We start from the raw sequence: 23,364 nt of genomic DNA, 5'->3' as shown, positions 1-23,364 counted from the left end.
GGGCGGCCACCGCGGCAGCGGCTGAACTTTGCTCTTTCACGGGAGGCGGGGAGAGCCCCGGGGCTCGGCGGAGCCGGTCCCGCCGCACCCGCAGCCGCACCGGCACCGGGCTGCGAGCGGCGGCGGGGCCCGGAGAGCGGCGAGGGCGAAGCGGGGCAGCGCCGCCTCCTTCCTCCTCCTCCTCCTCCTCTCCTCCTCCTCCTTCCAGCCGGTGCCGCGGAGCGCAGGAGCCACCGGGGGCGGGAGCGGCCCCGCATGCGGCCGGTGCCCGCGGGGGGATGCGCCGCGCCCCGGCCCCGCCGCCGCCGCCGCCGCAAACTTTCCGCGGGGCCGTGAACCGGCAGGAGGAGGAGGAGGAGGAGAGCGACAAATCCCTGAGGGGGCGACCCCAAAAAAAAACCCTAAAAAAGAAAAACTACCCCCAAAAGCGGCGCTTTTCCCAGCCAGCGGTTCCTCGGTAAAACTTACCGAACTCGGCGTGGGGAAGCGGCGGGAGGAGGAAAACCGGGAGGGGAAGAACCGGGAGGAGGGAACCGGGAGGAGAGAACCGGAGAAGAACCGGGAGAAGGAGAACCGGGAGCAGAACCGGCACCGAAAGCAGAACCGGGAGCAGAAGCAGCATCGGGCGGGGAAGAACCGGGAGGAGGAGAAGCACCGGGAGAAGCACCGGGAGGAGCACCGGGAGCGGCGGCAGCACCGGCAGGCTCCGCTCGATGCGGCGCTGAGCCCCCGCGGCCCCGCGGAGCCATGGCCATGGTGGCCGGCGCTTGGGGCGAGCCGAACGGCGGCGGAGCCGGCGGCACCGGAGGCGGCGGCGGCGGAGCGGAGGAGGCGGCGTCCCCCGGTGGCGGCGGCAGCGACGCGGAGCACGGCGAGGAGGAGCGGCCCGGGGCCGGCGCGGACTGCGTGGTGTGCGGGGACAAATCCAGCGGGAAGCACTACGGGGTGTTCACCTGCGAGGGCTGCAAGAGCTTCTTCAAGCGCAGCATCCGCAGGAACCTCAGCTACACCTGCAGGTGACAGCGGCGACACCGGGGACACCGGGGACACCGGGGACAGCGGGGGGAGCGGGGACACCGGGGGGAGCGGGGAGCACCGCGGGGAGAGGGGGAGCACCGGGGGAGCACCGGGGGGAGCGGGGAGACACCGGGAGGAGAACGGGGAGACACCGGGAGGGGAACGGGGAAACACCGGGAGGGAACGGGGAAACACCGGGGGGAGAGGGGGAGCACCGGGAGGGGAACGGGGGAACACCGGGAGGGGAACGGGGGAACAGCTGGGGGGATCCCGGGTGGGGATGAGTTGGGGTCTCGCTGTGGTGGTGCTGGGGGTGTCCCAGTACAAACCAGTGGCTCCAGTCCGGCACGAGGGTCTCCCAGTACAACCCGGGGCTCTCCCAGTACAAACCAGTATAAACCGGGGCTCTCCCAGTACAAACCAGTACAACCCGGGGCTCTCCCAGTACAAACCAGTACAACCCGGGGCTCTCCCAGTACAAACCAGTGCGGCACGAGGCTCACCCAGGACAGGCAAGGGGCTCCCAGTGCGAACGAGGGTCCCCAGTGCAGCTCGAAACCGTGATCCCAGTTCAGCCCAGCGGCTCCCAGTCCATCCCAGTATCTCCCAGTCCATCCCAGTATTCCCAGTCCATCCCAGTATTCCCAGTCCATCCCAGTATTCCCAGTCCATCCCAGTATTCCCAGTCCATCCCAGTCTCCCCCAGTCCACCCCAGTATTCCCAGTCCATCCCAGTATTCCCAGTCCATCCCAGTATCTCCCAGTCCACCCCAGTATTCCCAGTCCATCCCAGTATTCCCAGTCCATCCCAGTATCTCCCAGTCCACCCCAGTATTCCCAGTCCATCCCAGTATTCCCAGTCCACCCCAGTATTCCCAGTCCATCCCAGTATTCCCAGTCCATCCCAGTATCCCCAGTCCACCCCAGTATTCCCAGTCCACCCCAGTATTCCCAGTCCATCCCAGTATTCCCAGTCCATCCCAGTATTCCCAGTCCATCCCAGTTTCCTCCAGTCCAGCTCGGTTTCCGCCCCCGGCCGCCCCCATTCCCGATATTCCCGGTGCATCCCGATCCATTCCCGGTCCATTCCCGGTCCATCCCGGCGCTCCCGGCATTCCCGCGGTGCCCGTGACTCACTCCGGGCACGGCCGGGATCCAACGGGAGCCGCGGGGATGCCGGGAGCGCCGGGAGCACCGGGATACCGGGAGCGGGGATCGGCTGGAATACCGGGAGCGGGGATCGGCTGGAATACCGGGAGCGGGGATCGGCTGGAATACCGGGAGCGGGGATCGGCTGGAATACCGGGAGCGGGATCCGGGATACCGGGAGCGGGGATCGGCTGGAATACCGGGAGCGGGATCCGGGATACCGGGAGCGGGGATCGGCTGGAATACCGGGAGCGGGGATCGGCTGGAATACCGGGAGCGGGGATCGGCTGGAATACCGGGAGCGGGATCCGGGATACCGGGAGCGGGATCCGGGATACCGGGAGCAGGGAGCTGCTAGAATATGGGGAGTGGGGATCCCCTGGAATTCTGGGGTACCAGGAACAGGGATCCCCTGGAATTCCCGGATACCCGGATTAGGGATCCCCTGGAGTTCTGGGATAATGGGAGCAGGGATCCCCTGGAATTCCAGGATAATGGGAGCGGGGATCCCCTGGAATTCCCGGATACCCGGATTAGGGATCCCCTGGAATTCCGGGATAATGGGAGCGGGGATCCCCTGGAATTCCGGGATAATGGGAGCGGGGATCCCCTGGAATTCCGGGATAATGGGAGCGGGGATCCCCTGGAATTCCGGGATAATGGGAGCGGGGATCCCCTGGAATTCCGGGATAATGGGAGCAGGGATCCCCTGGAATTCCAGGATAATGGGAGCAGGGATCCCCTGGAATTCTGGGGTCCGGGATCCCTGAGGAATCCCGGATGGGATCCTCGGGAAGTTCGGAGCTGATGGAACGTCCGGAATTCCCAGAATTTGGAACGAGGGAGTCCCCAGTGCCAGGTTGCTCCCAGAGGACGGAATTCCCGAATTTCTGAGAGTCTCCATTCCCTCATCCCGGCTCAGGGAGGCCTTTGGAATTTTTGGGAGAAGGGAAAAGGAGCGGGAATCATCCGGGAGGGGCTGGATCTAATCCCGGCTCCAATCCCGGCTGGAATCGGCTCCCGATCCTGAAATTATCCTGGATTTTTCCCGCTGGCCAAAATCACCTGGATGATCCCACCACAGCCTTGGAATTTCGGGAAAAATTCCCCCAAAACCATCCCAGATTTCTCCCAGTCCCAAGAGGAATTCCCTCAATCCCTCGCCAGCTCCAGGGGCGGCACAGGCCGGAATTCCCAGTTGGAAAAACTTCCCAAAAAATCATCCCGGATCTTTTCCCAGTGGATAAAATCACCGGGATAATTCCCACGGTGGCTTTGGAATTTCGGGAAAAGCTCCCAAAATTCCTCCTGGATTTTTCCCGAGGGCCGAACCCTCCCCCACCGCGGGGAAAACCTTTCCCAAAAATCCCCTCCGGAGTTTTCCAACGGGAAAGGCGGCAGCGAGCCGGGAAATTTGGGAATCTTTTTGGGATCACCCGCATTCCCAAATCCCAAATCGCCTCCCTGTGGATGCCGCTCCCGGCCCTGCCTCAGTTTCCCCTCTGGGGATAAAGATGGGATTTGGTGAATTCCAAATTCCTGGAAAAACTGGAAAAACCGGAGTGAAATCCCTGGGATAGGGAAGGGCTGACAGCTCTGGGATTTGGGATGTTCCTGAACTTTTTTCCCCATTATTTTTTTAAATTTAAAAAGCCTGGAAGTGATTTGGGAATCGCTGGAATTTTGGGATATTCCAGAGGGTTTTTCCCTTTTTTTTTTTTTTTTTTAATTTCAAAAGCCAGGAAGTGACTTGGGAATTTTTGGCTTTTCCAGAGGAACAAAGCTCCAGGATCCCGCTTTTGTTCCGGGAATCCAAAGCGGCCCCGAGTTCATTTGCATATTCAAAGTGCCTTTAATTATCGCTGCCGCTAATTACCCGCTCTAATTAAGTCATTAAACACAGCCCGGGCCTTTCGGAGCTTCCCAAATTTCCCGGCTCGCTGCCGCCTTTCCCATTGGAAAACTCCGGAGGGGATTTTTGGGAAAGGTTTTCCCCACGGTGGGGGAGGGTTCGGCCCTCGGGAAAAATCCAGGAGGAATTTTGGGAATTTTCCCCGAAATTCCAAAGCCACCGTGGGAATTATCCCGGTGATTTTATCCACTGGGAAAAATCCGGGATAATTTTGGGATCTTCCCCCAAAATTCCAAGGAATTATCTGGTTGGTTTTATCCACTGAGAAAAAAAATTTGGGATAATTTTTGGGATATTTTCCCAAAATTCCAAGGAATTATCCGGGAGGGAAAAATATTATCCACTGGGAAAAAATCCAGGATAATTTTGGGATCTTTTCCCAACACTCCCAGACCTTGGGGGCTCCCCCAGGTATTTTCATCCGCTGGAAAAACAAAAAAAATCCGGGATAAGATCCATGTGGGGATTGTTGGGATTCGGGAAAGATCCGCCTGGGGATCGTTGGGATTCCGTGTAGGAACGGGAGCCAGGAGCCCTTTTGCAGGGATTTGGGGAATTTTGGGATGGATCCATGGGCCAGGAGCCCTTTTGCAGGGATTTGGGGAATTTTGGGATGAATCCATGGGCCAGGAGCCCTTTTGCAGGGATTTGGGGAATTTTGGGATGGATCCATGGGCCAGGAGCCCTTTTGCAGGGATTTGGGGATTTTTGGGATGAATCCATGGGCCAGGAGCCCTTTTGCAGGCTGCGAGGAATTTTGGGAATTCTCTCCCTTTATCCCAGAATCCCGCGGGATTTGGGGTCAGCGCTGCCTGAGGGATTTCAGGCCCAGCCCCGCAGGAAAGTGCCAGAATTCCTTGGAATTCCTTGGAATTCTGGGAGCCGCCTCCATGGAATCCCCAAGAATGAAATCCCAAAAGCTTTCCAGAGGCGGGGAAAAGTCCATCAGCGGTGACCATTCCCAAAAAATCCCATCAAGGGGATCCAGGATTCCCGGGCTAGGTGGGGGTGGGGCTGAAATTCCCGGGAATTCCGGCCGATCCCGACGATTCCCGCAGATCCAACCGGGACTGCCAGATCGACCAGCACCACCGGAACCAGTGCCAGTACTGCCGCCTCAAGAAGTGCTTCCGAGTGGGGATGAGGAAGGAAGGTAGGGAAAAAATTCCCAAAAAACCCCGAGCAATCCCGGGAATGATGGGTTTTGGGGGAAAAACCCCGTTTCCCCCTTTTTCTGGGGGAGTTTTGGGGGATTTTTTTGGGGTTTTCTGAACCCACCTGGGGCTGGGAGTGGGGCTGTGGGATGGGGTGGATTCCAAAAAATCCCAGGTTTATCCCAAAAATCCCAGGTTTATCCCAGAAAATCCCAGGTTTATCCCAAAAAATCCCAGGTTTATCCCAAAAATCATGGGTTTATCCCAGAAATCCAGTGGGATGCATGTAGGATCAGGCTGGAAATCCAGTGGGATGTTTTGGGATCCCAATCAAGATCCAGTGTGATTTTTTGGGATGGGGATAAAAATGCAGTGTGATGTTTTTGGGATTGTGGTGACAATCCAGGGTGATTTTTGGGAATGGCAATGAAAATCCAGTAAGATTTTTTAGGATGGAGATAAAGACCCGGTGTGATTTTTCAGGATGGGGCTAAAAGCCCCGTGTGATTCTTTGGTATTGGGATGAAGATCCAATGGGATTTTTTGGGATGGGGATGAAAATCCATTGACATTTTTTGGGATTGGGATGAAAACCCAGTGGGATTTTTTTTTGGGATTGGGATGAAAACCCAGTGGGATTTTTTGGGATGGCGACAAGGACCGAGTGTAATTTTTTGGCATGGGGGTGGAAATCCATTGGCATTTTTTGGGATTGGGATGAAAACCCAGTGGGATTTTTTTTGGATGGATGAAAATTCAGTGGGATTTTTTGGGATAGTGATGAAAGTTCAGTGGGATTTTTTGGGATAGTGATGAAAATTCAGTGGGATTTTTTGGGATAGCGATGAAAGTTCAGTGGGATTTTTTGGGATAGTGATGAAAATCCAGTGGGATTTTTTGGGATAGAGATGAAAATTCAGTGGGATTTTTTGGATAGAGATGAAAATCTGGTGGGGTTTTTTTGGACGGCGATGAGAATTCAGTGGGATTTTTTGGGATAGAGATGAAAATCTGGTGGGATTTTTTGGACGGTGATGAATGTTCAGTGGGATTTTTTGGGATAGAGATGAAAATCCAGTGGGATTTTTTGGGATAGCAATGAAAGTTCAGTGGGATTTTTTGGGATGGCGATGAAAATCCAGTGGGATTTTTTGGGATGGCAATGAAAATCCAGTGGGATTTTTTGGGATGGCGATGAAAATCTGGTGGGATTTTTTGGGATAGAGATGAAAATCTGGTGGGATTTTTTGGGATAGCGATGAAAGTTCAGTGGGATTTTTTGGGATGGCGATGAAAATCTGGTGGGGTTTTTTTGGACGGCGATGAATGTTCAGTGGGATTTTTTGGGATAGAGATGAAAATCCTGTGGGATTTTTTGGGATAGCGATGAAAGTTCAGTGGGATTTTTTGGGATAGCGATGAAAAGTTCAGTGGGATTTTTTGGGATAGCGATGAAAGTTCAGCAGGATTTTTTGGGATGGGGCCAAAGACCCGCGGGATTTGCGGGCTGGCGCCTGAGGCCCTCCTCCTCCTCCTCCCGCAGCCGTGCAGCGAGGCCGCATCCCGCCGAGCCACGCCGGGGGCAGCCCCGGCGCCCTCCCGGCGCCCGGCGACTTCTTCAACGGGCAGCCGGTGTCGGAGCTGATCTCGCAGCTGCTGCGCGCCGAGCCCTACCCGGCGGCGCGCTACGGCGCGCAGTGCGCGCAGCAGCCCGGCGGCGCCGCGGCCATCGACAACATCTGCGAGCTGGCCGCCCGCCTGCTCTTCAGCACCGTGGAGTGGGCGCGCAACATCCCCTTCTTCCCCGAGCTGCCCGTCTCCGACCAGGTGGCCCTGCTGCGCCTGAGCTGGAGCGAGCTCTTCGTGCTCAACGCCGCGCAGTCGGCGCTGCCGCTGCACGCCGCGCCGCTGCTGGCGGCCGCCGGCTTCCACGCCGCGCCCATGGCGGCCGACAGGGTGGTGGCTTTCATGGATCAGATCCGCGTCTTCCAGGAGCAGGTGGAGAAGCTCAACCGCCTGCAGGTGGATTCGGCCGAGTACAGCTGCCTCAAGGCCATCGCGCTCTTCACGCCCGGTGCGCCGCCGGCGTCGCGCGGGACGGGATTTTCCCGAGGGTTGTGGGGTTTGGGATGGGTATGGAGAGGTTTCTCCAAGGGTTGTGGGGTCTGGGATGGGTATGGAGAGGTTTTCCCAAGGGTTTTGGGGTCTGGGATGGGTATGGAGAGGTTTTCCCGAGGGTTGTGGGGTCTGGGATGGGTATGGAGAGGTTTCTCCAAGGGTTTTTGGGGTCTGGGATGGGTATGGAGAGGTTTCTCCAAGGGTTTTTGGGGTCTGGGATGGGTATGGAGAGGTTTCTCCAAGGGTTTTGGGGTCTGGGATGGGTATGGAGAGGTTTTCCCAAAGGTTTTGGGGTTTGGGATGGGTATGGAGAGGTTTTCCCAAGGGTTTTGGGGTCTGGGATGGGTATGGAGAGGTTTCTCCAAGGGTTTTGGGGTCTGGGATGGGTATGGAGAGGTTTCTCCAAGGGTTTTGGGGTCTGGGATGGGCATGGAGAGGTTTTTCCAAGGGTTTTGGGGTTTGGGATGGATATGGAGAGGTTTCTCCAAGGGTTTTGGGGTTTGGGATGGGTATGGAGAGGTTTCTCCAAGGGCTTTGGGGTCTGGGATGGGTATGGAGAGGTTTCTCCAAGGGTTTTGGGGTCTGGGATGGGTACGGAGAGGTTTTCCCGAGGGTTTTGGGGTCTGGGATGGGTATGGAGAGGTTTCTCCAAGGGTTTTGGGGTCTGGGATGGGCATGGAGAGGTTTTCCCAAAGGTTTTGGGGTTTGGGATGGGTATGGAGAGGTTTTCCCAAGGGTTGTGGGGTCTGGAATGGGTACGGAGAGGTTTTTCCAAGGGTTTTGGGGTCTGGAATGGGTGAATTTTGTTATATTCCCAATGGATTTGGGGATATTCCCAATTAATGTGGGGACATTGGATTTTGGCATATTCCCTGGGGATATTCCCAGTGGATCCTGTGACATTCCAGCCCCTACAACTTCCATACTCCATCCCCTACAACTCCCATACTCCATCCCCTACAACTCCCATACTCCATCCCCTACAACTCCCATACTCCATCTCCTACAACTCCCATACTCCATCCCCTACAACTCCCATACTCCATCTCCTACAACTTCCATACTCCATCCCCTACAAATCCTGTACTCCAGGCCCTACAATTCCCATACTCCATCCCCTATACCTCTCCTACTCCGTGCCCTACACCTCCCCTACTCTGTGCCCTACACCTCCCCTAATCCATGCCCTACTCCATGCCCTGCACCTGCCCTACTCCATGCCCTGCACCTCCCCTACTCCATGCCCTACTCCGTGCCCTGCACCTGCCCTACTCCATGCCCTGCACCTCCCCTACTCCGTGCCCTACTCCTCCCCTACTCCTGCCCTACTCCATGCCCTACTCCGTGCCCTACTCCTGCCCTACTCCTCCCCTACTCCTGCCCTACTCCTGCCCTACTCCTGCCCTGCTCCGTGCCCTACTCCTCCCCTACTCCTGCCCTACTCCTGCCCTGCTCCGTGCCCTGCAACGCGGCCCCGTTGCCTTGCAGACGCCTGCGGGCTGTCGGACCCGGCGCACGTGGAGACGCTGCAGGAGAAGGCGCAGGTGGCGCTGACCGAGTACGAGCGCACGCAGTTCCCGGCGCAGCCGCAGCGCTTCGGGCGGCTGCTGCTGCGGCTGCCCGCGCTGCGCGCCGTGCCCGCCGCCCTCATCTCGCAGCTCTTCTTCATGCGCCTGGTGGGCAAGACGCCCATCGAGACCCTGATCCGCGACATGCTGCTGTCCGGCAGCACCTTCAACTGGCCCTACGGCGCCGCGCAGTAGGCACGGACGCACGGACGGACACACGGACGCACGGACGCACGGAGAGCAGGATGGGCCAGAAAATGCAGCGGGCCGGACAATGGGACGGGCCGGACAACAGGATGGGCTGGACAACTGGACAGACCAGAAAATGGAACAGGATGGGCAATGGGACGGGCCAGACAACGGGATGGGCCAGACAATGGGATGGACCGGACAACGGGATGGGATAGGATGGACAGTAGGACAAGCTGGACAATGGGATGGGCCAGACAACGGGATGGGCCGGACCATGGGATGGGCCGGACAACAGGATGGGCTGGACAACCAGACAGGCCGGAGAATGGGACAGACTGGACGATGGGATGGGCCAGACAATGGGATGGGCAGGGCAATGGGACAGGATGGGATGGACAGCGGGACAGACTGGACAATGGGATGGACAGCGGGACAGACTGGACAATGGGATGGGCAGGGCAATGGGATGGGCTGGACAATGGGATGGACTGGACAATGGGATGGGCTGGACAATGGGACAGGATGGGATGGACAGCGGGACAGACTGGACAATGGGATGGACAGCGGGACAGACTGGACAATGGGATGGGCAGGGCAATGGGATGGGCTGGACAATGGGATGGACTGGACAATGGGATGGGCTGGACAATGGGACAGGATGGGATGGACAGCGGGACAGACTGGACAATGGGATGGACAGCGGGACAGACTGGACAATGGGATGGGCCGGACAATGGGATGGGCTGGACAATGGGACGGGCTGGACAACCAGACAGGCTGGAGAATGGGACAGACCGGACGATGGGATGGGCCGGACGATGGGATGGACCGGACGATGGGATGGACCGGACAATGGGATGGGCTGGACAATGGGACAGGATGGGATGGACAGCGGGACAGACTGGACAATGGGATGGGCAGGGCAATGGGATGGGCTGGACAATGGGATGGGCCGGACAATGGGATGGGCAGGGCAATGGGACAGGATGGGATGGACAGCAGGACAGACTGGACAATGGGATGGACCGGACAATGGGATGGGCCGGACAATGGGATGGGCAGGGCAATGGGCCAGACGTCCCCCCAGAACGGGATCAGGATTCTCCTCAACGCTGGCGGCTCCCGGTCTCGCCCGAATGGGGCCGCGCCCTCGCGGGTTGTGCCTGGAGAGTTTTGGGTTTGGTGCCAAAGGTTTTAGGGTCCTGATGGTGTCCTAAAAGGTTTTGGGGTCCTGATGGTGTCCCAAAAGATTTTGGGGTCCTAGCATTGTCCCCGGAACTTGTGGAGTCCCGGCATTGTCCTCAAAACTTTTGGGGTCTTGAGGTTGTCCCCAGAAGAGGTCCCAGTGTTGTCCCCAGAAGTTTTGGGGTCCTGGTGTTGTCACCAAAGGTTTTGGGGTCCTGGCGTTGTCCCCAGAAGAGGTCCCAATGTTGTCCCCAGATTGTCCCCAAAAGTTTTGGGGTCCTGGCGTTGTCCCCAAAGGTTTTGGGTCCTGGTGTTGCCCAAAGAAGTTTTGGGGTCTTGGCATTGTCACTGGAATTTGTGGGCTTCCATCATTCTCCCCAAAAGTTTTGGGGTCCTGAGGTTGTCTCTGAAGATTTTGGGGTCCCAGTGTTGTCCCCAGAAGAGGTCCTGACGTTGTCCCCAAGAGTTTTGGGGTCCCGGTGTTGTCCCCAGGGTGTCCCCAAAGGTGGAGGGGACACACAAGGGACACAGCCCCGCCCAGGACTGTCCCCACCCAGCTGGCACCAGGATGAGCCAGGACGTCAGGATTTGGGACGTCAGGATTTGGGACGTCAGGATTTGGGATTTTGGGGTTCCGGGACCATTCCCGGCCGATGGAATCCTCGCTCCGCCATATAAACTCATTAATTAACGCCAATTAAAGATGTTTCCTACAACTCTGGAGGTCTGGAATTAGCCAGGATTTGGGATTTAGGGATTTGGGATTTCGGGATTCGGGATTTCGGGATTTGGGATTTCAGGATTTGGGATTCCAGGACCATTCCCCGCTGATGGAATCCTCGCTGCGCCATATAAACCCGTTAATTAACGCAAATTAAAGACATTTCCTACAATCCCAGGGGTCTGGATTTGGGATCCAGCAGAAAAATTGGAACTGGGGAGATAAAACCTCCCAAAAAAAGGGGAATGTTCCATAAAAGTCCTGAAATTGGGATTTTTGGAGGGGAGAAATTGGGGATTTCAGGAGTTCTGCTTCAGTTCGGGTTTTTTTTGGGAAATAAATCCCACTGGGATTTGGGGGGGGTTGGGTTTCTCTTCCCAGGGTTTGAGGGGATTTGGGATTTCTCTTCCTAAACAGAGAGATTTGGGATTTCCTTCCCAGAGTGGAGAGATTTGGGATTTTTATCCCAAGATTCGTGGGGATTTGTGTTTTCTTTTCCTGAGCTGGGAGGGTTTCAGGATTTCCCCTCCCAAATTTAGGACAATTTCTGCCTTCCCATTTCACCCCAACCCCAAATGAAAATCAACAATTACACTTAATTTATTACAAAACAATTAAAAATATTACACAATTCCCACAGTTCCCACCAATTCCCTAGGAAACATTTGGGGATTTGGGTCCCCCCCAAAAACAAAACCCCAAAAGTGTTTTTTTTATCCCCCATACCCCAACTTGGGAGCCCCAAAACCCCTTTAAGGCAGCCAGGGGAGTGCAAACCCCATAAAAAATCCTATTTACAACCAGGGGAAGGCACTTGGGGGGATCCCAAAGACTTTGGGGACATTTGGGGACATTTTGGGGTGGGGGGAGTCACACCAACAGCTGCCACCAGCCGCCCCCACCCTTGGCACTGGGGAGGGCTCAGAACGAGGAATTTTGGGGTTTTTTAACACCAAAAAAAGGCACAAAAGTCTTTGGAGGGGTCGGGGGGGTTTTTTTGGGGTGTCCCCCTAAAAATGTCCCTTTTCTGGGGCGCTGGCTGTGCGCTCAGCCCCGCAGTTTGTCGTAGTCGCTCACCATCCGTTTGATGTGGAAGAGTTTGTTCCGGAGCGTTTTGGATTCCCGCTTCTTCTCCTGGTACTCCGGGCTCTGGGAACGCATTTGGGGACGTTTAGGGGACGTCTGGGGACACGGGGATGTCCCCAAAGAGGGGGAGACGCCCCCCCAAAAAAAGTCCAGCCCCGAAAAACTCACCCGCTTCAGGTCCTTGAGGTGGTTGTACTCCTCGGCCAGGGCCTGCGGGGACAGCGGGGTCAGGGACAGGGGGACAGACGGACAGGGGGACAGAGGGACAGGGGGACAGGGGGACAGGGGGACAGAGGGACAGGGGGACAGAGGGACAGGGGGACAGGGGGACAGGGGGACAGAGGGACAGGGGGACAGAGGGGGACAGGGGGACAGAGGGACAGGGGGACAGAGGGACAACGGGGTCAGGGACGGGGACAGATGGACAGGGGGACAGGGGGACAGAGGGACAGTGGGACAGAGGGACAGAGGGACAGGGGAACAGAGGGACAGAGGGACAGGGGGACAGCGGGGTCAGGGACGGGGACAGGGGGACAGGGGCACAGAGGGACAGAGGGACAGAGGGACAGGGGGACAGAGGGACAGAGGGACAGAGGGACAGCGGGGACAGGGACAGAGGGACAGGGGGACAGAGGGACAGGGGGACAGAGGGACAGAGGGACAGGGGGACAGAGGGACAGAGGGACAGAGGGACAGGCACAGAACAGTGGGGTGGAGTAGGGGGAGAAATAAGGGGAGGAAAAAGGGCTCAGAAAGAAGGAAAAAGGGGTGAAAAGGGGCAGAAAGGGGTAAAAAGGAGGTGACAAAGTGGCAGAAGGGGGTGACAAAGGGGTGGCAGAGGGGCAGAAGGGGCGCTCCGGGGGCAGCGGGGCACACCTGGTACTGGGCGCTGTCCTCGGGCACCTGGTCCAGCTGTGCTGCCAGCTGTGCCAGCCGCTCGTTGACCCCGTCCATGTGGGCACAGAGCTCCTTGTAGCGCCGCAGCTCCGCCCCGAAATCCGCCTTGTAGCGCTGGCGGTCGCTTGGTGAGCCGATGGGGGGGTACAGCCTGCGGGGACACGGGGACACGGGGACATCGCTGGGGACACGGGGACACGGGGACATCGCTGGGGACACGGGGACACGGGGACATCACTGGGGACATGGGGGACACGGGGACATCACTGGGGACATTGGGGACATGGGGACATTTGGGTATGGCGGGTGCCCGGGGAGCCGATGTGGGGGTACAGCCTGCGGGGACACGGGGACACGGGGACATCACTGGGGACACGGGGACACGGGGACATTGGGGACACGGGGACATTTGGGTATGGCGGGTGCCCAGGGAGCCGATCGGGGGGTACAGCCTGCGGGGACACCACCGGGGCGTCACTGGGGACACGGGGACACGGGGACATCACTGGGGACATGGGGACATGGGGACATCACTGGGGACATGGGGACACGGGGACATCACTGGGGACATTGGGGACACGGGGACATTTGGGTATGGTGGGTGCCCGGGGAGCCGATCGGGGGGTACAGCCTGCGGGGACACCACCGGGGCGTCACTGGGAACACGGGGACATGGGGACATCACTGGGGACATGGGGACACAAAATGGGACACTGGGGACACTGAAAATGGGACATGGGGACATTGGGGACACTGGATATGGGACATGGGGACACTGGGGGCACTGGGGACACTGCGGACACTGGGGACATTGAAAATGGGACATGGGGACACTGGGGACACAAAATGGGACACTGGGGACACTGGGGACACTGAAAATGGGACATGGGGACATTGGGGACACTGGATATGGGACATGGGGACATTGAAAATGGGACATGAGGACACTGGGGGCACTGGGGACACTGCGGACACTGGGGACATTGAAAATGGGACATGGGGACACTGGGGACACAAAATGGGACACTGGGGACACTGTAAATGGGACATGGGGACAGTGGGGACACTGGGTATGGGATATGGGACACTGGGGACACTGAAAATGGGACATGGGGACGCTGGGACACGGGGACACGGGGACATGGGACACGGGACACGGGACACGGGCACGCCGAGCCCCGCTGTCCCGGGCCTCACCTGTGCCACTGCTCGCTGTCGCGCTCGTCGCCGGACTCGGCGGCCGTGGTGGGCTCGGTGTCGTACTGGGAGCACTGGGAGCACTGGGAGCCTTCGCGCTCGGGCTGGCGCCGGCCCCGGCGGCGCCCGCGGCGGGCGGGGGGCTTGGAGGGGGGACGGGCAGCGTCCAGCTCCCCCTCGGGGGGCGAGGGGGGGTCCTGGGGGGGGTCACTGCGGGGACACGGCGGCATCGGACACGGGGACACGGGGGCACGGGGACACGGGACACGGGGACACGGGGACATGGCGGCATCGGACACGGGGACACGGGGACACGGGGACACGGGGACACAGGGACACGGGGACACGGGGACACCGGACACGGGGACACGGCCCTGGGGGGGTCTCCTCTTTCCCGGCCCCTCAGACCCTTCCCCACCCTCTCCCGACTCCTCCCCTTATTTCCCGAACCCCCCGTCCTTTTCCCATCCCCTCCCCACATTTCCCGACCCCTCCCACATTTCCCTAATTTTCCCGACCCCTTCCCACATTCCCCACCCCTTTCCTGCCCCTTCCCACTTTTTCCACCCCTTTCCTGACCGCTCCCCAAATTTCCCAACTCCCCCATCCTTTTCCCGACCCCTCCTCTCATTTCCCTCCCTCTTTTGCCCCTTCCCCACTTTTTCCACCCCTTTCCCGCCCCTTCCCCAAATTTCCCACCCTTTTCCTCCCTTTTCTCCCCCTTCCCCACCCCTTTTCCCGACCCCTCCCCACATTCCCCACCCCTTTTCCCCCTCCCCACCTTTTCCAGCCCTTCTGGGGGGGGTCGCTGTACGCGGGGGGGCTGTAGGGTGGGGCCGGCCCGGGGGTCTCGCCTTTCTCCGAGTACGCGACCGTGGCGGCCTCGTCCGGAACGCTCGTCCCGCCCGACACGTTCTTCACCTGGAGAACGGGTTGGGATTTGGGATTTTGGGAGGAAAAACTCAGCCGGGATAAAGGAGAAATCGGCGAGAAACGCCCTGAGAAAATTCCCTGAGAATTGCACCGAAATTCCCAGAGAAATCCCTGAAAGTTCCCTGAAAATCCACCAAGAAATCCCTGAGAATTCCCTGAAAAATCTGACAGAAAATCCATGGGAAACAGAGGTTTTTGTCCCACCTGGAGTCCCCCAAATCCTTCAGGCACATCCCCAAAAATCCCAAAACCCAGAAACCCCAAAAACTCCAGAAACCCCCAAAACCAAAACCACCAAAAAAAACCAATACAAAAAAAACAACAAAAAACCCACCACCAAAAAAACAACAAACCTAGAAACCCCAAAAAACCCAAAAGGCCAAAAGCCCCAAAACCCCCGTGAAGAGACTGGGACAAAGGGACGAAGGGACAAAGGGACAAAGGGACAAAGGGACAAAGGGACAAAGGACGAAGGGACGAAGGGACGAAGGGACGAAGGGACGGAGCTCGGGGTTGGTGGCACCCTCAGGGTGGCACCCAGCAGGTTCGGGGTGGCCCCGCAGAGGGACAAGGGACGTCCGGCTGTCCCCTGTCCCCTTCCGTCCGGCCCTTTGTGGGTTGTTTGTGCCGGACGCCGGTCCCCGCCGGCTTGGTGGCCTTGGGGACATCCGGCCAGACACGCCACTTCCTCCCCCGTCCCCTCCCGGGGGCCGCCAGGTGTGTCCCCAAGCCGTGGTGGCATCTGGGGACTCAGATGTCCCAAAAGGGGGTGACACCCCGAAAAAGCGCGGGGGAGGTGGCAGGCGGGGGTGTTATCTGCGGGTGGCACCTGGGGGTGGTGGCGTGTCCCCAAAAGGGACGGGAAATGTTCGTCCAGGGAGGGGCCTGGAGCAAATAAACCCAAAGGAACCCAAACAAACGGGGCGAGAGCACAATGGGAAAGAAAATAAATCAGATTAAATCACCAAAAAATCCAATCAAATCAAAAGCGACGCAGGGAGCGCGGCCCCAGGGAAACCGGGATGGGAGTGGTGGCACGGGGACACAGGGGACAGGGGTGGGGACACAGGGGACAGGGGTGGTGACACAGGGGACAGGGGTGGGGACACAGGGGAGAGGGACAGGGATGGGGACAGGGATGGGGACACAGGACAGGGATGGTGACACAGGGGACAGGGATGGGGACACAGGGGACAGGGATGGGGACAGGGGTGGGGACACAGGGGACAGGGAATGGGGACACAGGGGACAGGGATGGGGACACAGGGGACAGGGACAGGGATGGGGACAGGGATGGGGACACAGGACAGGGATGGTGACACAGGGGACAGGGATGGGGACAGGGGTGGGGACACAGGGGACAGGGACAGGGATGGGGACAGGGATGGGGACACAGGGGACAGGGAATGGGGACAGGAACAGGAATGGGGACACGGGACAGGGACAGGGATGGGGGCAGGGATGGTGACACAGGACAGGGATGGGGACAGGAGCAGGAATGGGGACACAGGGGACAGGGATGGGGACACAGGGGACAGGGATGGGGACAGGAACAGGAATGGGGACACGGGACAGGGACAGGGATGGTGACATGGGACAGGGACAGGGCTGTCCCCTAAGCCACTGTCCCAAGCCTTCCCGCGGGAGCGCTGTGACATTCCCACCCCGCCCCGGGCCAGCCCAGCAGGTGACACAAGCCCGGGATGTCCCCAAGGTCCCCGTCCCGGTGCCACCACTCCGGCTTTTCCCGGTGCCACCTCCCGGTTAATCATTGGCCAGACCGAAACCGCGCGCGGCGCCCCGCGGTGTCACCTGGCAGTGTCCCCAAGCCCTCTTGGAGTCCCCAAACTCCCCCCGAAGTCCCCAAAATGCCCCTAAAATCCCCAAATCCCCCTAAATCCACTCCCGGTGCCCCCAAATCCCCCAAACTTCCCTTTGCACCCATCCCAAACTTGGGGATTTCCAGCCCCGCTGGAAAAGGGGCGGGAAGGATCCCCCGGATCCCATTCCCAGCATTCCCAAACCCCCCAAATCCCCAAAATCTCACCCACTCCTCCACGTCGGGCCCCTGGCGGCCGGCCGGGAGGCGATCCCAATAAATGTTGTGTTTTCCGTACTTCCAGATCTTGCTGCGGGTTTTGTGCGCGAAGAGGCAGATGAGGCACAGCAGCAGCACCATCAGGAAGCCGCAGGCGATGGCCACGGCCTGGGAATGCGGGAGTCGGGAATTCCGGGAATTCCGGGAATTCGGGATTTGGGGGTTCTGGCGCCGCTGCTCTCAGCCCGGGAGTCCCCGCCGCAGGGGATGAGCCCGATCCCAAAGATTCTCTCTGTGCTTCCCAAATCCTAAACCTTCCCGAATCCCAAACATTCCCAAACCCCAAACCTTCCTGAATCCCAAATCCCAAACCTTTCCCTGTCCTTCCCAAATCTCTAATTTGGGATTTGAAAAGTTTTGGGATTCAGAAAGGACGGGAAATGAAGGTTTGGGATTTGGGAAGGATGGGGATTTGAGAAGGACAGGGAAGATTTGGGATTCAGGAAGGTTTAGGATTTGGGAAAGTCTGGGATTGAGGAGGGTTTGGGATTTAGAAAGGCCATGGAAAGTTTTGGGGTTTGGGAAGGATGGGCAGGATCTGGGGGCCCCCGGTGCCAGCCCCGGGCCCCCATCCCGAGCCGGCCCCATCCCCGTTCCGGCCCCATCCCGAGCCGGTCCCGGGCGGCCCCGGGCGCTCCCGGTCCCACCGGCCGGGCTGGAAGCGCCGCATTCCAGTTCCAGCCCCGCCGGGGGGAGCGGCCCCGGCGGGCCCGGCCAGGGACGGGACCGGGACCGGGACCGGGACCTGAACCGAGACCGGGACCGGGATGGAAAGCGGGATCGGGATCCCGGGAATGATTTGGGATCGCTGCAGTTTGGGGCTGGCGCGGGGAAGAGCGGGGGTGGGGGGGTGAGCGAGGGGGCGGGGCTGATTCCTGAATCCCAATTTTTTCTCTGTCCTACCCAAATTCCTGAATCTCAAACCCCAAACCCCAAACCTGTTCCCCTCCGGTAGTCCCCATCCCCTCCGGTAGTCCCCATCCCCTCCCGGTGGTCCCCATCCCCTCCCGGTGGTCCCTGGTCCCCGTCCCCTCCCGGTGGTCCCCATCCCTTCCGGTAGCCCCCATCCCCATCCCGGTAGTCCCCATCCCGGTGGTCCCCGTCCCCTCCCGGTGGTCCCCATCCCCTCCAGTAGTCCCCATCCCCTCCCGGTAGTCCCCATCCCCTCCAGTAGTCCCCATCCCCATCCCGGTAGTCCCCATCCCGGTAGTCCCCATCCCCTCCAGTAGTCCCCATCCCCTCCCGGTAGTCCCTGTCCCCTCCCGGTGGTCCCCATCCCCTCCGGTAGTCCCCCTCCCGGTGGTCCCCATCCCCTCCCGGCGGTCCCCATCCCCTCCAGTAGTCCCCATCCCCTCCCGCTGGTCCCCATCCCCTCCCGCTGGTCCCCGTCCCCTCCGGTAAGTCCCCATCCCCTCCCGGTAGTCCCCATCCCCTCCCGGTAGTCCCCCTCCCGGTGGTCCCCATCCCCATCCCGGTAGTCCCCTCCCGGCGGTCCCCATCCCCTCCGGTGGTCCCCATCCCCTCCCGGTAGTCCCCATCCCCTCCAGTAGTCCCCATTCCCTCCCGGTGGTCCCCATCCCCTCCCGGTGGTCCCCATCCCCTCCGGTGGTCCCCATCCCCATCCCGGTGGTCCCCATTCCCCTCCCGGTAGTCCCTGTCCCCTCCCGGTGGTCCCCATCCCCTCCCGGCGGTCCCCATCCCCATCCCGGTAGTCCCCTCCCGGTGGCCCGCTGGCCCCGCTCACCTCCTGCGGGTCCACGGTGCAGTAGTGGTACAGGTACTGGTTGAGCACGGCGCCGCCGGCGTACACCTGGTTGCACATGGCTAGCAGCGGGCTGTAGTAGTAGCCGCCGCTCATCTGCGCCTGCGGGTTGACCCCCACCACGTAGACGATGCTGGCCACCAGCACGAGCAGGGCCAGCACGGCGCTCACCACCGCGACCGCCAGGTAAAAGCGGCGCGACCGCGACCCGCTGGACTTGCTCAGGCTGGCTACCAAGAGCCCCAGCTGGGCGAGGAAGCAGAGCACGGCCGCGGCGATCATGAAGCCGTTGGCCGCCCGCGGGCTGGCGGCGCCGTAGCCGTAGTAGCCGCCGTAGCCGTAGCCGTAGCCCAGCCCGCCGCCGTAGTAGCCCGAGCCGTAGTAGCCGCCCGGGCCGGCGGCCAGCGCGCCGCCGTAGCCGTAGCCGTAGTCCCAGGCCAGCGTGGAGGCCACGCAGGCGAACACGGCCACGCAGAGCAGCAGCACCGCGGCCGCCAGCAGCCGCAGCAGCCCCGGCGGCGAGCACCAGCGGTAGAAATGCTGCGGGGCGTCCTCCGCGTAGTAGGAGCCCGGCGGCGGCGAGCGGGCCCCGAAGTCGTAGCCGTAGTCGCCCGCGGGTGGCCCGTAGGAGGTGGCCGGGGGTGGCCCGTAGCCGCCGGCGGGGCCGTCGGAGAGTTTCTTGGGGAACATCCCTGCGGGGGACGAGGGGACAGAGCCGCTCGCGGAGGGTTTTGTCACGGTTTTGGCACCCGCGGAGGGTGGCAAGGGAAGGACTTTGGTCCCTTTGTCGCCGTCGCCGCCCAGCCGGAGTTACCGCGGGGAAACTGAGGCAGGGAGTCGCCACCCGGAGTGGGAGTCGCCAAAAAGGCTTGGAGGTCCCACAAAAACAAAAGAACAAACCTGGGAAATTTCCCACAAAAGAACCCTGGAGACCCCCACAAAAAAAAACACATGGAGACCTTACAAAAAGATCTTGGAGCTCCCACAAAAAAACCTTGGAGACCCCACAAAAAAACACCTGGAAAAACGCCCCCCAAAAGTGTCTCGGAAACCACCCCCAAAAAAGCCTCGGAGCACGCCCATAAAAAACCTTGGAGACCCCAGGAACAAATCCGGAGACCCTCCCCCCCCCCCAAAAAAAAAAAACAAACCTGGAGACACCTCCCCACAAAAACCTTGGAGACGCCCCAGAAGTTCCATGGGGAAACTGAGGCACGGAGTCACCGCGGGTTTACGTGGGTAAACTGAGGCACGGTGAGTCACCAGCCGGTGCCACCCCAGCCACGCCGGACTCTCGGTGTCACCTCCCTGTCCCCACAGCCCGGAGGTGGCAGGGAATTAATCGGGATTTTTGGAATTCCCGAATGGGAAGCGGCGGGGGGTTGAGGGGGGGCCGAGCTGATCCCGGATTAAAAATCGAAATAATCGCAATAAAAAATCAAAATAATTCCAAACCACGACAATTCCGGAGGTCACGTGAGGCAGAGCCGCGAGGAAAATTTGGGGGGGGTCTTAAAATCAGCAAAATGAACGTGGGGCCCCCCACGGGACACCCAGAGACCCCCAAAAATCCCCAGAGCCCCGCGGGAAAGGCGAATTCCTGAGGGAAAGGCAAAGCGGGCGCCCGCTCCGGTGGTACCGGGGCTCGGGGGCACTTCTGGGGCTGCCCAAGGGTCCCGTTCCCGATCCCGTCGATCCGCAATGCCCCGGTCCCGGCTGGATCGCCCGGTTTGACCCCACCGGGGACCCCCGGGACCCGCAGCGGCGACCGGAGCCGGCGGGGACGGGACCGGAGGCTCGGGGGTCCCGGCCCGCTGTGGGGACACGGGAGGAGCCGCGGGGCCGGCTCCGGTACCGGGGGGAGCACGGAGGGACCTCGGCGGTGTTGGGGAAGCCCGGTACCGGTACGGAGCCGGTACCCCGGTACCGCTCTGGAGTCCGGTACCGCTGCGGAGCCGGTGGGGACCCGGTACCGCTTTGGAATCCGGTACCGCTGCGGAGCCGGTGGGGACCCGGTACCGCTCTGGAATCCGGTGGCGGGGACCCGGGTGCCGGTGAGGAGCCGGTACCGCTCTGGAGCCCCGTGGCCGGTTCCGGTGCGGCCCGCGGTACCGGAGAGAAGCCCGGCGGGGCCCCCGGTGTCTCGGGGAAGGAGGAACCCGCCCGTTCCCAGCGGGGAACGGAGACCCCCGGCGCTCCCTCCCGCTCCGGTACCCCCGTCTCCCCGCGCTGCCGGTGCCGGTACCGGGAGCTGCCGGTGCCGGTGCCGGTACCGGGAGCTGCCGGTACCGCGGAGCCGCTCACCTGCCGCCTCCTCCGCCGCTTTGTTCACCTTAAAATGGCAGCCGGGAGCGGCGGAGGCGGCGGCGGCGGCGGCGGCGCTGCGGGACCGGCCCCGGGTCCCGCCCCCGGGGAGGCGGGGGAAGCACCGGGCACGGAGGGGTTAAAAACGGGGCGGGGCAGCAGCGGGGGAGCCCCGGGGAGGTTTGGGGGGAAAAGGGGAAATTGGGGAAAAGGGGAAATTGGGGAAAAGGGGAAATTGGGGGGAAAAGGGGAAATTGGGGGAAAAGGGGAAATTGGGGAAAAGGGGAAATTGGGGGGGAAAGGGGAAATTCGGGGGGAAAGGGGAAATTGGGGGGGAAAAGGGGAAATTGGGGGGAAAAGGGAAATTGGGGGGAAAAGGGGAAATTGGGGGGAAAGGGGAAATTGGGGGAAAAGGGGAAATTGGGGAGAAAAGGGGAAATTCGGGGGGAAAGGGGAAATTGGGGGAAAAGGGGAAATTGGGGGAAAAAGGGGAAATTGGGGAGGGAAAGGGGAAATTGGGGGGAAAAGGGGAAATTGGGGGGAAAAGGGGAAATTGGGGGAAAAGGGGAAATTGGGGGGAAAAGGGGAAATCGGGGGAAAGGGGAAATTGGGGGAAAAGGGGAAATTCGGGGGGAAAAGGGGAAATTGGGGGGGAAAGGGGAAATTGGGGGGGAAAGGGGAAATTCGGGGGAAAAGGGGAAATTGGGGGGAAAAGGGGAAATTGGGGGGAAAAGGGGAAATTGGGGGAAAAGGGGAAATTGGGGGAAAAGGGGAAATTCGGGGGGAAAGGGGAAATTGGGGGGAAAAGGGGAAATTGGGGTCAGGAGAGTCCCCAAAGGGCGGGGGGGCAGCTCCGGGTCGGGCCGACGCCCCCCAAAAACAAACCGTGCAGACGTTTTTGTGTTAATTACCAAACATAATTAATGAATTAAGTAATGTTGAATTACTGCAGCTCCCGCGGGGGGAGGGGCACAAAGGTGGCGGGGCCTCCCCAAAAACCCCGAATCGAGGGGTGGGGGTGGCTCGGGGGTGTCCCCGACTGTCCCCGGCTCGCTCCGGATGTCCCCGATTGTCGCGGCTCCGCTGGCCCGGGAACGGGATGGATCGTCCGGCGGCGGTGACGCTTCAGGGGACAGCTGGGGACACCTTTGGGGACACCTGGGGACACCTTTGGGGACACCTGGGGACACCTCTGGGGACAGCTGGGGACACCTTTGGGGACAGCTGGGGACATCTGGGGACACTTGGGGACACCTGGGGACACCTTTGGGGACACCTTTGGGGACATCTGGGGACACCTTTGGGGACACCTTTGGGGACACTTGGGGACACCTTTGGGGACACCTGGGGACACCTTTGGGGACACCTGGGGACACCTGGGGACACCTGGGGACACCTTTGGGGACACCTGGGGACACCTCTGGGGACACCTTTGGGGGCACCTGGGGACACCTCTGGGGACACCTTTGGGGACACTTTTGGGGACACAACCTCCGGCCATGGTGACACCTCTGGGGACACCTCTGGGGACACCTGGGGACACCTTTGGGGACACCTTTGGGGACATCTGGGGACACCTTTGGGGACACCTTTGGGGACACCTCTGGGGACACCTCTGGGGACACCTTTGGCTGGGAAACAGCCACGGGTGACGCTCAGGGACCCCGTGTCCCCTCCTGTCCCCCTGCCAGCCCCGGGGGACAATGGCCGCTGTCCCCTCCCCGCCACCGCCCTCACCTGCCCGTCGCATGGGGAGGGGACACACGCGACCCCCGGGCACAGCGCGATGTCCCCCGGCTGCTCCCCGGTGTCACCGGTGCCACCAGCGGTGTCACCGGTGCCACCAGCGGTGCCACCAGCGGTGCCACCAGCGGTGCCACCGCCGCCGGGCACCGCGCGTTAATCACTGACAGCCTCAGTTTCCCCCGATTGTCGCACGGGGCCACCACGGGGCCACCCCCCTGAGCGTCCCCAACGCTTCTGGGGCCGCGGGGCCCCAAAAAGGGTCAGGGGTCCCCCAAAATCCGCCCCGAAACCTCAAAAATCCCCCCAAATCTGTTCCAAAACCCCA

At 60.4% G+C, this 23,364-nt stretch overlaps 2 protein-coding genes across 3 annotated transcripts; one reads left to right on the top strand and one right to left on the bottom strand.

Moving 5' to 3' along the window:
- Nucleotides 1–9,261, top strand: NR2F6 (nuclear receptor subfamily 2 group F member 6). Its single transcript, XM_077788888.2, has 4 exons — nt 1–1,016; nt 5,137–5,231; nt 6,776–7,306; nt 8,839–9,261. The coding sequence occupies exons 1-4, from the start codon at nt 748–750 to the stop codon at nt 9,111–9,113; spliced, it is 1,170 nt and encodes a 389-aa protein (XP_077645014.2). The 5' UTR covers nt 1–747; the 3' UTR covers nt 9,114–9,261.
- Nucleotides 9,262–11,598: 2,337 nt separating this feature from the next.
- OCLN (occludin) lies at nt 11,599–21,393 on the bottom strand. 2 transcript variants are annotated; one of them, XM_085562262.1, is made up of 8 exons: nt 21,294–21,393; nt 18,972–19,681; nt 17,177–17,335; nt 14,978–15,117; nt 14,197–14,406; nt 12,979–13,150; nt 12,271–12,312; nt 11,599–12,165 (listed from the first exon to the last, which is right to left on the bottom strand). In XM_085562262.1, exons 2-8 carry the CDS (start codon nt 19,677–19,679, stop codon nt 12,064–12,066), a joined length of 1,533 nt encoding a protein of 510 aa, XP_085418388.1. In that variant the 5' UTR covers nt 19,680–19,681; nt 21,294–21,393; the 3' UTR covers nt 11,599–12,063. The 2 variants fall into 2 exon arrangements, with proteins under 2 accessions (XP_085418388.1, XP_085418387.1); XM_085562261.1 differs by having other exon boundaries at nt 18,972–19,889; nt 21,294–21,353.
- Nucleotides 21,394–23,364: the final 1,971 nt, after the last annotated feature.

The sequence above is a fragment of the Lonchura striata genome, chromosome 28 (genome assembly GCF_050655825.1).
Source record: "Lonchura striata isolate lonStrDom1 chromosome 28, ASM5065582v1, whole genome shotgun sequence".
NCBI lineage: Eukaryota > Metazoa > Chordata > Aves > Passeriformes > Estrildidae > Lonchura > Lonchura striata.
This window is presented reverse-complemented; position numbering and strand designations above follow the sequence as displayed.

Coding starts and splice junctions, on each gene's coding strand:
- NR2F6 (XM_077788888.2), top strand. CDS start 748: ATGGCCATGGTGGCCGGCGCTTGGGGCGAGCCGAACGGCGGCGGAGCC. Junction 5,232..6,775: donor AGTGGGGATGAGGAAGGAAG/GTAGGGAAAAAA, acceptor CTCCTCCCGCAG/CCGTGCAGCGAGGCCGCATC. Junction 7,307..8,838: donor CATCGCGCTCTTCACGCCCG/GTGCGCCGCCGG, acceptor GTTGCCTTGCAG/ACGCCTGCGGGCTGTCGGAC.
- OCLN (XM_085562262.1), bottom strand. CDS start 19,679: ATGTTCCCCAAGAAACTCTCCGACGGCCCCGCCGGCGGCTACGGGCCA. Junction 17,336..18,971: donor GCACCGTGGACCCGCAGGAG/GTGAGCGGGGCC, acceptor CCGCATTCCCAG/GCCGTGGCCATCGCCTGCGG. Junction 12,313..12,978: donor AGGACAGCGCCCAGTACCAG/GTGTGCCCCGCT, acceptor CTGTCCCCGCAG/GCCCTGGCCGAGGAGTACAA.